The sequence below is a fragment of the Colletes latitarsis genome, chromosome 9 (assembly GCF_051014445.1).
Source record: "Colletes latitarsis isolate SP2378_abdomen chromosome 9, iyColLati1, whole genome shotgun sequence".
NCBI classification, from domain to species: Eukaryota; Metazoa; Arthropoda; class Insecta; order Hymenoptera; family Colletidae; genus Colletes; species Colletes latitarsis.
The window spans coordinates 19,302,205-19,316,645 of NC_135142.1; the positions used below are offsets into that span (position 1 = coordinate 19,302,205).

Genomic DNA, 14,441 nt, shown 5'->3' on the forward strand with positions numbered 1-14,441 from the left:
CACTGTATTAATTAATAAATAAAAAAAAGAATCGATATAAAAAAATTGTTTTTTGTAGCTCAATGATGTTTCCTCGTTCCCTTCAAAAGCTTCAATTCAAATTAAAAATAGTTTTTTTTTTTTAAATTCCCAAATATACTTTTAGAGATATCACACAGGATCTTCCCCTAAGTAACGTAAGCCCAAGACAACATTTCACCCCTATGTGCGAAGGGTAGAAAATAGCAAATTGTTGAGGAATGGCAGGAAAAATCGAAGGAAAATGTCGTATACTGAAATAAAGGGATCAAAGAGGAGGGATGAGACGAAACCTCCAGGCAGTGGGAGGACTGCATCTACATCGTAAAACGGAGGATGATGACCTCCCCTGAGTTACAAAGCATCTGCTAAATAGATGACACGCCGGTTGTCATAAGTCTAGTTGTCCTCAGCTTCAGACGAAGGCGAGTTGGTTCTAGGATCGCGTTGCTGGCTTTTCGTTGTCCATAATTCTTGATGGGGCCGAGGGCCCTTCAGCTGGCCACAGCTTTCGTCGTGGTTCAGCTTCTTCTGCCACAGGTCGATTCCGTGAGGACCAAGCTCAGGAAACAACGATCGAAACCGCTGCAGGCCCAACAACCTGCTGGCGTCGATTACGACTATGATTACTATGGAAACTACGATGAATACGAAGACAGAAACGGTAAGTGTTTTTATAACATGATACGGTGGGAAACAGAACACGATCCTGTGAAAAATAAGAAGAAACTGGTGTTTAACGTTATCATGTACGAAAATTTTCAAACGTTGAAGGCACACACGACTTATAATAGCTTCACTGAACTTTAGTTTAAACAATCTTTAGGCAATAGAGTACAGAGACACATGGTGTACTTCTTGTTGATTGTGAGTTTAATCCTGCGTACTTCGTGACTCTTCTTTTGCTTCGTTGCAGAAGTTCAGAAGGAAGTTGAGGAAAATTCTTGAAAACAACATAGATGCTTCTTTTTTCTAATTTCTAGAGAAATACGTCATATGTCCATGGTATAATTCGAATTGAAGCTCACGATACGGAGTCTCGTTACTGTAGTTTATTAGACGAAGACTTTTTTGTACACGCTTGAATCATTATAAAATGTCACAATCAGTGCTTCTCTTAGTAAACACGTTAGGCAAGTGTGTATAATTATAAGATGGATGGGAAATATATTAGTCAACGAAACCATGTGTGCATAATGGTCATAAAACTCTGTATCATAAAAAGCTGAGCTCGAGCAGTTGAAATGGAACATGATGTCGAGTGCACCTTGACATCAGAGTGCAAAGGGTTAAGGGGTTCTAGTCCGACTATGGAAAAACTAGAATATTTTAGAAATTTTATAATATAAAAACTATTCCTGATATTAGATTAAAACTTTGTATCGCTATTGATACATATCCGATTAAGTTACGTGAATTTTTTCAGTGGAAAATGCGTAATAGTTTTAAAGATATGAATTGTTTGCCCAACCATTGCAAGAATCCTCACTGTTGACGTGATTTCGGTATTTTCAGCAGTTCGAATAAAAAGAAAATTATAAACATTATTGATCTATGAAATAGACATCAATGATTTTATTTTTTGTTCTTTAAAAATCCTATTATACCTGGTATTTGTTATTAAATTTTCTATTTAGAAGTAAATGTGTATTTCGAACAAAGTGTAACAATTCGTTCAAACCACATTACTGTTTTTTATCGATAAATCTTGGTAAAATGTTTTGTAAAAAATTGCAATAAACTGTACCCATTAAAAAATTTGTTTGCAATAATTACGATATAAATAATTCTACACCAAACGTTTAGACACCATCGATAACTAAATATTATAAATTAATCGCTGATTATTTTGGTAAAATTACGTGCAATGAGGATTTTCTGGGGACTAATAATATAAATTACACGGTGCCTAATTATAATTAGTTAAATAATTATTTACATATGAAAAAAGAGGAAAAATGTTTTAGATTAATGTTGTTAGAAATAGTGTAAGCTATTAAAAAAAATTGTAAGGTGGGATCTCTGCAACCCTTTGGGGGTTGCACGATTATGATTTAATATATTCTTTGTTACAATACAACGATATTTATTGCATTAAATACAAAACGATCGAAGGAAGTATTAATAACCTACGTAAGTAACACCGGAAGTTTTAAATCGGATGCTCTGATTAGCACTTCGTATAATGCAATTAATCAATTGTGTTAATTGATAAAAATTAACAATAGAATTACGGTTTTTATTGTAGCCTATTAGCTGATATGCAGTTTGATGATGATTGTATACTACTGTTTTCCGGTTGTATTAATTCTTCTAGATCGTAATCGATATTAATTCTTGCTACTAATATTTAATCACGATGATTGCGTTCGAAGTTTGGGATATCACTTTCATTAGCTTGTAATATTGTAATAGTTTCAGGTTTTAGTTTGCTGCCTGTTTCAAAACAAATAAGAAACTAAATATCTTTTTTCTAATCATGTCAACAATTTATTTATTTATAAAAGGTTCATTCATTTTTATTTTAAATTGTTACAAAGTAATACTTTACTCTAACAACAGTGTTCTCGTGTTGTATTTTTAGTATAATTCACACAAATTAATATTCATTTTTTATAACACATTTATTGTATTATTTTAATGTTTAGAAACAACACCGATAACTACTTCGTTACCAGTAACTGCGCTTGGCGTTGGTAGTACCGGTAAGTTCTTTAATCTCGAGGAATTACATCAGGGTGACGAGCTGAAGAATTATGTGATTTTTGCATTAATAATATCGAGCATATTTATCTGAATCGAATAAAATGGAGTATCATATAAATTTGTTCAACGTAAGATTAAATATTAGAAATGTCCGTGGACATACAGTTAACTACGTGAATATCTAGTTTAATAATTAATGAAAAATGAAGGCAGTAATATCGGTTTAATAATTCGTGTTATGTATCGTGTAAAGGCAGAGGTGAGTCGCCAGTAGAAGGGTCACCACAATCCTTTTACAGAACAGTATTGCCTACAGACTTGCCAGCGCCAACGACGACTCGACTACTTCATCAAGGTAATAAATATTTTATTAAATTATAAAATATATTTTGATAATAACAGGCAAAACAATTAATGTAGTAAAACGACATTATAATATTATTTTAACGCAAATGTGATAAAGGCAAAAAACTAGTGCACTTCGTGATTATAAGTGAAGAAGCACCTCATTCACTTATTTACTTTATACAGAATTGTCGGAAGGAGAAATAAACATTACTCCAGATAGAATTCATTTAGTGAGTATCAAAGAAAACACAAAATAAAAAATCAAACGTAATGAAAAATGTCTATGGGATTAAATAAATGTTTTACAGTCACCAACGGAAATTACACCTGGCGAAAGTAATCAAATAAATGCAGTTGCTGTACCTGGACCTAGGGTAAATGTTTTAACAGATGCTCTAGTTTTCGTGATTAATAATATGCTTTATAATAAAATGTTGAGTGATATAAAATTTTAATAAACAATATATAGGGTGAACCTGGTCGACCCGGTGATGCTGGCCGTCCAGGTGATGCTGGATTTCCTGGACAACCTGGTTCACCCGGATATCCAGGTCCTCCAGGACCACCAGGATCCGTACCTGACGTAAATATTCATAAAAGAGTTTATTCGGAAATGTTTACCACAGTATGAAGTCACTCGTTGCATAAAATGAAAAGCAATTGAAACAATTAAACAGAGTATTTTCGAGACTAATTCTTTTTGTCTATATAAATAAAAAAAATCTCTTAATGTAATTCCCAATACACACTGTTTGAGAGAATATAATGAGAATATAATTGTAAGTAACTTTAAATTTTAATTTATTTCAATTTAACTTTAATTGTATTGAAATTGTTCGAGTTTCAAGATAGTATTTTCTTTTTTACCTTTACTTTTCATACAAATCTTGGCATTTATTGTATCTTACCATTCAACGAAATTATTTCTCTTGCACTGATATATCAATATTTCTCACGATTAAACAAATATTAATAGGTATCAATGTACTATCAACAACTGGCTTTGACTCAAGCAAATCAAGATAAAGGTCCAACAGGAGCAGCAGCACCGTTGTATGGTCCAGAAGCTTATTTACAAACTCAAATAGGTCCCGTTGGTCCACGTGGTTCTCCAGGTATTGTTTCTTCCTCAGCAAATATTCTTTATCCTGCAATATGATCAATTTTGAAACGTATCGACATGCTTACACGCGCAATAGGTCCACCTGGCCCACCTGGACCACAAGGCTTTCAAGGAGTACGAGGAGAGCCTGGAGAACCTGGATCTGCTGGTCCTCCAGGTGCTCCAGGTCCACGAGGACTACCTGGTTTGGGTGGAAAAGATGTATGCGATATTCAAACGAATATTTCCAGAAATACGTAGCGTTACACGATTAATATTATTGGCTGTATATGCATAAAAATATTTTTATTAGGGTAGTACCGGTGAAGATGGAGAACCAGGTCCACCAGGATCGCCTGGTCCAATTGGCTCGAGAGGTCTTCCGGGGATGCCTGGATTACCAGGTGTAAAAGGACATCGCGGTTTTCCAGGATTAGACGGAGCAAAAGGAGAACAAGGTGTATCCGGAGAAAAAGGGTCCGTAGGTGCATCCGGACCAATGGGGCCCGTAGGTCCCGTGGCAAGTATCAAATTACAATGTTAAAAAATATGAAAATTAAATCATTTCGAACGGAATATTTTATTATTTAAAGTCTGTTGTTTGGGCAGGGTCCTGCAGGGCCACGTGGCGAAAGAGGCAGAGAGGGCCCACCAGGACCACCAGGAATTAGAGGAGTGGATGGAATTTCTGGACCACCTGGACAACCTGTAAGTTAACACTATCATGAGTTTTGCCTAGGAATATCCTCGACATTTTATCAAATCCTTTTCGATGAAACGTTGTTCCAATCGACAAAGTATTTCCATCGTTACCATTATTATTTTAGTCAGAATCGTTTATTCTTCCTCGTCGAACACAGCATCAGTCATAATTCGTGAAGTTGTTGTAAAATCGTGCAACGATTCTTGTAGGGTGCGGTAGGCAAATCAGGACCACCCGGATATCCAGGTAATCCTGGTATAAAAGGGGATCAAGGTGCACAAGGGCCACCTGGAAATCAAGGTTTACAAGGTCCACGAGGTACGTCTACGATTTTATAAATAATATATACCATTAGTTTGCCACTGTACAAGATTGTTTGCAAATAATAAAACATGTATTTACTGTTCTTTTATTGAACAGGAGAAACTGGTCGACCTGGACAGCCTGGTGAATCAGGACCACAAGGTCCTCAAGGAAGGGATGGAACACCCGGAGAAAAAGGAAGTGCTGGAACGCCTGGTTTAGCTGGTGCACCTGGTTTCACCGGAATTCGCGGACAGCCTGGAATACCTGGAAATCCTGGTACTCCAGGAATGAAAGGAATGCCTGTGAATATTCGTATTTCAACCATATAACAATTTCAATAATTGCATTCGATTAGATGCTGTGAAAGAATATTATACGACCATGATTTTCAGGGAGCTCCTGGCGACAGAGGGTTTAAAGGAGATGCTGGCGTTAAAGGCGATACAGGAATGCAAGGACCACGCGGTTTACCAGGACCCCCTGGAAACGAAGGGAAGCGAGGGAAGAGAGGAATGCGCGGTCCAATTGGGTCTCCTGGTTCTTCCGGTGAACGTGGAACACCTGGAGCACCGGGTCTTCCGGGTCCAGACGGACCTATGGGTCCTAAAGGTACATTTCATACACAAGTATACAGGGTGTAAAGTAAAATATAGGAATGCAAAGGATTTTTAATTTTTTCTATTGATAGAATGTATTAAAATTAGTTGCACAAAATTATGAAAATAATAGTAAAAAGCTAGACAATAGAATAACGCAATGCAGTCGTAGGTTGACTTCGCGCTATGACCGCAACTTGCAGGTCAACACGCTGACTCTTGCAAATGAAGTGGCTATCGATTCGATTCTCACACCTAATTAACTGACCCACTGACATTCGATCCTCAATTGTTCTACATTTGTATGCTGACACACGCTCATGTTACGCGTCGCCAAGCGCTCAAATCTCCACATGCAATTTTAAAGGATGAATTCAGTCCATGTTCGTCGATATCAAAACATAATTGATGTCAAAATAATCAAATTAATCAAATTCGATAAGATTTTCAAGTTTGATATTCATTTGATTTACTACTAAGAAATCAATGTTTCCAAATAAAAAATCTCTTCATAGATAAAATCTGTGAATCGAGAGTGCAAACCATTTCGTGCATCGGTATACTGGTAAATATATTTATCAGTGTGCTTTTCGATAACAATGTTTTATATATTTATTTTATATTCGTTAGGTCAGACTGGAGATCGTGGCCAAGTTGGACCATTAGGGCCAAAAGGAGCTACGGGAGATCCTGGTCGTCCAGGTCCACCCGGATTACAGGTTTTATTGCTATTACTAAATTAAAATTGACCTTCGTATAATCATTACACGCCTGCCTCTAGAGGCCTAATTCCGCCAAATTGCTTCTCTACGGTCAAGTTTAGATAAATGGTAGACGACAGAATTAAAGTAAATCTGAAAAATAATATTCACAGGGTGCTCGCGGATTAATGGGCCGTCCAGGTGCTCCTGGAAAACCAGGTAACCCGGGAGAACGTGGAATCCAAGGTGCCGATGGGAAACCTGGCGAACAAGGCCTACCTGGACTGCAAGGCTTGCCTGGCCAGTTAGGTTTTCCAGGGGAGAAAGGATATCCGGTATATATTTGTCTGTTTGTGTTTATTAATAAACTTTATAGATTTCTTGATCCATCGAGATTTTATTTACTAAAAGGGTGAAACTGGCAAAGCTGGAGAACCAGGAAATCCTGGACCACCTGGTCCTAGAGGCGATACGGGAAAGGAAGGAGCCCCTGGGGCACAAGGTTCACCTGGACCGTCAGGAGCAGACGGTGAACGGGGTCCTCCAGGTGCTCCAGGTCCTAGAGGTTTCCAGGTATGTTTCACACATACGTTCGAAAACAAATACTGATCCATAAATATCGTTATAACAAAATTACAATGTCGTTAAATAATTTGATATAATTAGGGATTTCCAGGTACAATTGGAAATCCAGGTTCACCGGGAAAAGATGGAGAACCAGGTGTACAAGGACCACCAGGTATACCAGGCACACCTGGGAATAGGGGTGAGCGCGGATTTCCTGGTGAAAGAGGGCAGGCAGGAGTGCCAGGAATGGTAGGCTCGAAAGGAGAACGAGGAACGCAAGGATTAGATGGGCCTCCTGTAAGTTTTTCTTACTAAATTTCCTTTCCTTTTCCATCTCTTGCACAGGATCCCACATAACTGTCTCCAGAATTGAAACCGATATATATTATAACCGATACATTGTCTATGTTTTGTACATTCTAGGGATTACCAGGGCCAAAAGGGGATAGAGGAACCCCAGGTCCATCTGGATTACTAGGATTGCAAGGAATACGAGGTCCTGCAGGAGAAGCGGGCCCAAAAGGAGAGAGGGGATCCGCTGGCCCACCTGGACCTGAAGGACCACCAGGTGTGTGTTCGATAAAAAAATATTCGTTACCTTACGGTATTACTAAACCATTAAAAATATTTTTTCATAGGACGGATTGGAGAGCGTGGAGTGCAAGGTCAAATTGGTCCACCTGGTCCACCAGGTGAGCCAGCAGAAAGAGGAGATGCTGGCTTGCCTGGACCCCCAGGTGAGGTTGGAGCTTCCGGTAGCCCAGGGGAAAGAGGGCCTCAAGGATTGCAAGGTTTGCAAGGCTTTCCAGGACCACAAGGACTTATTGGCTTACCAGGATTGAAGGGTGATCGTGGATACCCTGGTTTGAAAGGAGATCAAGGAAGCCCCGGTCCATCTGGTAACATTAATATAATAAAAACATACATTATACAATTACATTATTACTTCACATGCGCATATTTAAAATCTAGGTAGTCCTGGTGAAACTGGACAGCAAGGTTTGACTGGATTGACCGGAGCTAAAGGAGTAAGAGGTGAACCAGGTCCTAGAGGGGAGACTGGTATTATGGGACCACCTGGAATGCCAGGGGCAATTGGAGCAGTAGTAGGTTTCCATTTGCCATCAACTAATGTGTACTCTCTTCATATCACATAAACAATTTTATACAATACTGGTGGAGGAACTTCGTAATTTACAATGATTTCAGGGCCCACCAGGTCCGACGGGACCACCAGGGATACAGGGATTACCGGGTACTAAAGGTAATGCTGGAGAAACAGGACGAACTGGAAATCCTGGTCCCATTGGAAATCCAGGTGTACCTGGCGTGGATGGAAACAAAGGCGAAAGCGGTTCTCAAGGACAGCCAGGTCCACCTGGTCCTCTAGGTCCTCAAGGTGCATCTGGCGAAAGAGGTTTACCAGGTTTGCCAGGTCCATCTGGACCAATAGGAGCTAGAGGAATACGTGGAGCACCTGTAAGTTCGACTAGAATTCTTCATATTGAAGTGTTGTTTCATTTAATGGTTTATAAAACCAACAATGATAAAATTACGCACAAAAAACAGTCTTATTTAACAATTTTATAAAACTATAATAACTATTTTTATATTTATTCATCAAATTTGATAGGGTGAAACTGGATTGCCTGGGAAACCAGGACCAGAAGGGTCAGTTGGATCTCCTGGACTAATCGGACCAATGGGACCGCCCGGGCCTCCAGGAGAAATCGGATCAGAAGGACCCATTGGTAAACCAGGACCTCCTGGAATATCTGGTCGTCCTGGAGATAAAGGACCCCCTGGAACGGCTGGACAAACGGGGTCACCTGGTTCACCGGGTTTGCAAGTAAGATAAATTTTTGTAAACCAACGTAAATATTTCTTGCATCAATATAATTTTCTTCGAACGATGATCTCATTTTTCCCGTTGATCTTGCAATAGTACTGACCAATTAAAATTTAAAAACACATTTTTTATACGTAAAATAAGTATAGTAATATGTATTTCCATAACTAGGGGCCACCCGGTCCAGCAGGACCTGCTGGACTAGTTGGAGAAAGAGGTCTAAAAGGAGAAACAGGACCACAAGGTGTAGAAGGGCAACAAGTCAGTTTTATTATTCGTATAAACACTATAAGTCAGTAACAATAATTTATAACTGTGTCCTTAATTGCGGTAATTTACTTTCGCTTTAGGGACCTAGAGGAAAACCAGGACCTATAGGATTAGAAGGTCCAAAAGGTGATCGTGGAGAGGAAGGTCAAAAAGGTATCAAAGGACATCGAGGATTTACAGGTTTACAAGGTCCGCCTGGACCATCCGGTCTACCAGGAGAAAAGGGAATTACTGGATTCCCTGGAATACCTGGTAAAGATGGAGAACCTGGACCTAGAGGCAGTCCAGGCAAAGATGGTAGTCCCGGACCAATTGGATTAATGGGAAATCCAGGACCGAAAGGTCCTCCTGGCGATGAAGGTCGTTATGGACCTCCAGGACCTCCTGGTTTACCAGGTCCTCCAGGTCCACCAGGTGAACTTGGATTGGGATACGATGCTGCGTCTTTAGCTGCTTTCTTAGGTGCGTATTTATATTTTAACTAATAGTACATTTAAAATGATTCTATCCTTAACACTGTACTAATTACCATTGAGCGTTTAGGGCAAGGCCAAACTAAAGGACCTGATCCATTAATTGGCGACGAACCACCTAGAATATTCAGTCCAGACATGACAGAGGAAGAAAGACGAGAAGTCATTTTGAAAGCGTACAAACAATTAAAATCATCTTTCCAAAAGTTTATAAAACCAGACGGTGAAAAACAATCGCCTGCTAAAACTTGTCGGGATCTTTATGTAGCTTATCCAAATAAACTTTCTGGTTAGTTTATGTACCAAGAGCTTATTTATATTAATGTTTTTTTTTAAGTCGTCAAGCTCGTTGTCAATTGCTCTCATTTTGTGAAAATATTACTACTCTAGGAGAATACTGGGTGGATCCGAACGAAGGGGATCCCAGGGACGCCATTTTGGTGCACTGCGAAGCTAAGACACGAGCAACGTGTCTGTTGCCAAACCCTGTCCGTTCACCAGAAATTACATACATTACCGAGCAACAAGAAACCTGGTTAAGTGAAATAGAAGATGGAATTAAGGTCTGTATAATGTAAATATTTAAATGACAACTTTTTATGTAAAAATAAATTAAATTTTATATAATTTATAATTATTATAAGTTCACGAAAAGAAGTCGTATAATAATCTTCGTGGAATTATTTTAAGGATCGAATCTGTTACTTTCACGTCCCTAAATTGAATTTCTTCGAAAATTCATTTATACTAAAAGCAAGTAAAAACGCGCAAAGAGTATCATTTTAAAAAGTTTTTAATTCTGATGATTTCCAAAAGTTAAAAAAATTTTTTACACAACTAAAGCTACCATGGATTTAGAAATTGAAGCCTGCCCTTTGCAATGACTGGTGTTAGAATTGATACAAAATATATTTTGCCATTTTATTTTACTTTTAACAAGAAGCGTGCCATCAGCATTGGCATATGCGTAAAACACCCTACCTTACGAATCTTAATAATGAAAATTTATTATGGAATATTAATCAATTTTAATTTATTGAGAATTATGTAGATGATCTTAATCTTTTTTTATGGACATATCATTTTATAACAAAAACCTTGGCTGTGTCAATACTTTCGTTTGTCGCTGCGTATGCAACATATATTTTTTTTTTGTTTCTTTAGATTACATATAAAGCGGACAGTAATCAAGTTAGTTTCCTACAATTATTATCGAAATATGCTTATCAAAATATAACGTATCACTGTAAAAACAGTGTAGCATATTTCGATTCTGAACGAAAAACATATAGAAAAGGTATGAAACTCTTAGCATGGAATGATGTTGAATTAACACCGCGTGGAAATCAACGTCTTAGATACGAAATGATAACGGATGATTGTAAGGTATGTTTACAATTATTAAATTTTAACATATTAATAATGAGACCTTCACGGCTAAATTTAATGTATCATTTTTCAATCTTAATTCATCATTTCTTATAGTTACGACCCGAAGGATGGGGAAAGACAGTACTTTCGTATAAAACGGATAAACCTGTAAGATTGCCCATACTAGATATTGCTTTACGAGATATCGGAAAGTCTGACCAAAGTTTTTATATTGAACTGGGTGCTGTTTGCTATGAATAACAAAGTATAATTCTATGGATATATTTCTATGGCATTATATGTATATCACTACTTCCTAAATTGACGTTTCTATATTTTGTAAGACTAAACATTGACAAACTCGGTATTTCGTTATAAATGTTATTTATAGATACTATTGTAACTTTTCTATTATTTTAAAACTTGTATTCATCAAAAAATTACCATAGTATGTCTTAGTTCAAATCGGAACTATACATATTTGTGTATTAGAAACAAATCAAACCATTTCATATTTGCAAAAGCAAAGTTATTCTGAAGCAAAACATATTATACACATACGTATTATAATGGAAATAAGAAAGTCTTCCAATACTTCTTAAATTGAAATATATATTTTATATTTTACAACTGACATATACATGTATAAGGGTCAAATACTTAAAAAATATTTTAGCATTAGATAGTTACATAAGTAATATCTTATTTTTTATAGCATCAAGTTATTCTGTCTATAAATTGAAACTATTTATTAGTTTTATTTAATTATTGTATATTTTCCAATGAAATATTAATTTCGTTAAGTAACAATTAAATATTGGATATAGTTTCGTAATTTAAAGTGAATTCAATTACATAATTTTGAAATATCAAATCCTTTGGAACAGAGAATACATTTACAAATTTATTATTGTGATTGTAGAAGGAACTATTAATATATGTACTACAAGAACAGTCTGTGTTTTCACCTTGAACTTTAAAAATAGAATGCACAGTATGTGAATATTTCACTTATGTAACTTATAGGTAACCATTACAAGCTCAGTTATATTTCATATACTGAACCTACTAAATCTACTTATTATTTTAAATCTGATATTTCTTATGTAACATCTTCATAATTAAAATTTTTATTTCGAGTGGCTTGTGGTAAGATAATATTACTTTTACTGTTTTATAAGAAATCATACAATAATAAAAGACATTTACACATGCATGACATTCCCAAAATTAAGTATGAACTAATTATATTACACATTTTGTGTATTAAAATAATTATACAATTTTTTTCTTGTACACTTAGAAGTAATTTTACAAAATAGTTTATATTCAATGTAATTGTATGTAAAAAATATTGTTTTATGTAGTGTACATATATCTATAAAAATTTTCATGTCGTAATGTTATTAGTAATTGCAATTTTTTTAGTGACTTTATAATACTGATATGTATTATGCCACAATGAACTTAATTGGTTATGAAATTAATTTATAACAATGAAAAAACAAATAAAATTATTCGTGCATGATAAATATTATTTTTTATAGAATTTGTTTATTATTTTGCACTTATAATTTTTATATAAAATTCATTTTTCAAAGTAGTCCATTGCATTTATTTCTGGGGTAAGTATTACAAATTTAACATGACAATTGTAAGACTAAATTTTCACGTATGATTTAGAATATGTATAAGTGTATGTATGAATAATATGAATAAATCATTAATTATTAATTATGAGAACTATGTATCTGTAAGAGAAACATTACAATTAATGTGCATGAAAGGTATACTTGAAATAAATGTTGTTTGTGTAATACATAGACGATGCAAGGTTAATTATCGTAAATTACAAGAATACGATTCAAATTTTATTTGTTCGTTTTGTAAGGAATATTCCGATTAATTTTATTATTATTACTAATTGTAAGTAATACAAGAGCGATAAATAAGGGTCTCAATTTCCAAAACGGTAATATCATTTAGATTTGGGCCTCTTATTGGCCCAGACTTTAATAATCCTTGAATCACGAGTAAATAGCATTGCTGTGTGAAAGTTTGTAAAATTGTACGCGTTTATTGTCTTTGCTAAAATACTGACGTCAGTAAAAGTAAACTTCTCAGCTATTTTCTTCTTTATTTTACGAGACAATGGGCTAGGTTAGTTTGTTTTATTCGTAAAGAATTGTAATATTATGGTATTTATTTTTATGAAAAAACATTCATCAGACATAAATTGTCATCGAAATACTACACTATCAAAAAGTCACATAGACTCTGGACTAATGTTGAACAAACGTGACAAAGAAATAGAAATTACACATTTTGAGGCTATAGCTACATTTATTGATTTTACGTAAATTAACGGTCCTTATTGCCATCACACGAATATGTGATATTAAGCTACTAATTACGGACATAATTGGTGAAACAAAGCACTATCTGCGTGGGCATAGTACTATATAGTAATAGTAATCGTAAATTGGCGGGAAGTCACTTGTATTGTAACAAGTTATTACTTATTTTTGTGTAAGTACATCTATTCAAGCCTAACTGTGTTTGTTATTCTAAATACCTAAATGTGTATTACAAATCCGATTTACAATGAGTTGAAATATGAAAACTATAATTACTATGTAATTATAATGTAATTACTTTCTAGGAATAATCGTCATAGTCAAATTACATTTTGCCCAACAATGGCTAGCACGGTCCTATCGCAATGACAAGCTTTTTCTTTACTAGTAATACTAGTAAAGTGTTAAACTAGTCTAGTATTTCTCTTCGAGTTCAATCGAGTTCAACCGTTGAACTTCAACGAAGAATATTACGGTTAGGTTAAGAAGCTTGCTCATATTACCGTAGGCGCGCTGGAATCATCGTACATCCAATCACATTCTACCAATCAGAAGTCGTGGATAAGTTTCTGTTGGAAATGCGTGGATGTAACTGGCTTCAGAGAAACTTATCCATGTTACACGATGTGTAGATACTTTCGATTAGTATAACGCGTTTGGATCTTGTTTAGATGCACACATTAATTGACGATGACTTCAGTACATTTGTATAGTGTGTACAAGCTTTTTGAGGCTATTGTATAAAACATTCCTGGTCTAATCGATGGTGCTGATAAAACGAACCAATAGGATTTTCTGATTACTGTTTACATCCACTCTATCTTTAAGATGAACGAACGATCGATTTCATGTTAATATTAATTTTATATTTGTTGTATTATATATTGGAATAGTATTTATTGAATAGCATTGAATAATAGTAAATACGTAACATATATAATACATATAAATATATATATATGTATAAATTTAAATTCACGAGTAAAGAAGTTTGAGCATAGTAGTGTTAAATTCGTACATATACGAACATACACACTCAACAGGTGACACAGTGGTAGGGGAAGAAATACGAGT

General features: G+C 35.6%; 1 protein-coding gene across 1 annotated transcript; it reads left to right on the forward strand.

Annotated features, from left to right (window-relative positions):
* Positions 1 to 312: 312 nt before the first annotated feature.
* Positions 313 to 11,389, forward strand: LOC143345295 (uncharacterized). Its single transcript, XM_076772274.1, has 28 exons — positions 313 to 682; positions 2,667 to 2,723; positions 2,978 to 3,079; positions 3,256 to 3,302; positions 3,381 to 3,446; positions 3,542 to 3,655; positions 4,049 to 4,187; positions 4,272 to 4,396; positions 4,488 to 4,694; positions 4,784 to 4,882; positions 5,087 to 5,195; positions 5,298 to 5,485; positions 5,576 to 5,792; positions 6,410 to 6,498; positions 6,654 to 6,815; positions 6,892 to 7,053; positions 7,147 to 7,344; positions 7,471 to 7,615; positions 7,686 to 7,946; positions 8,020 to 8,153; positions 8,257 to 8,526; positions 8,681 to 8,896; positions 9,068 to 9,157; positions 9,247 to 9,628; positions 9,710 to 9,928; positions 10,030 to 10,202; positions 10,804 to 11,025; positions 11,125 to 11,389. The coding sequence occupies exons 1-28, from the start codon at positions 496 to 498 to the stop codon at positions 11,269 to 11,271; spliced, it is 4,527 nt and encodes a 1,508-aa protein (XP_076628389.1). The 5' UTR covers positions 313 to 495; the 3' UTR covers positions 11,272 to 11,389.
* Positions 11,390 to 14,441: the final 3,052 nt, after the last annotated feature.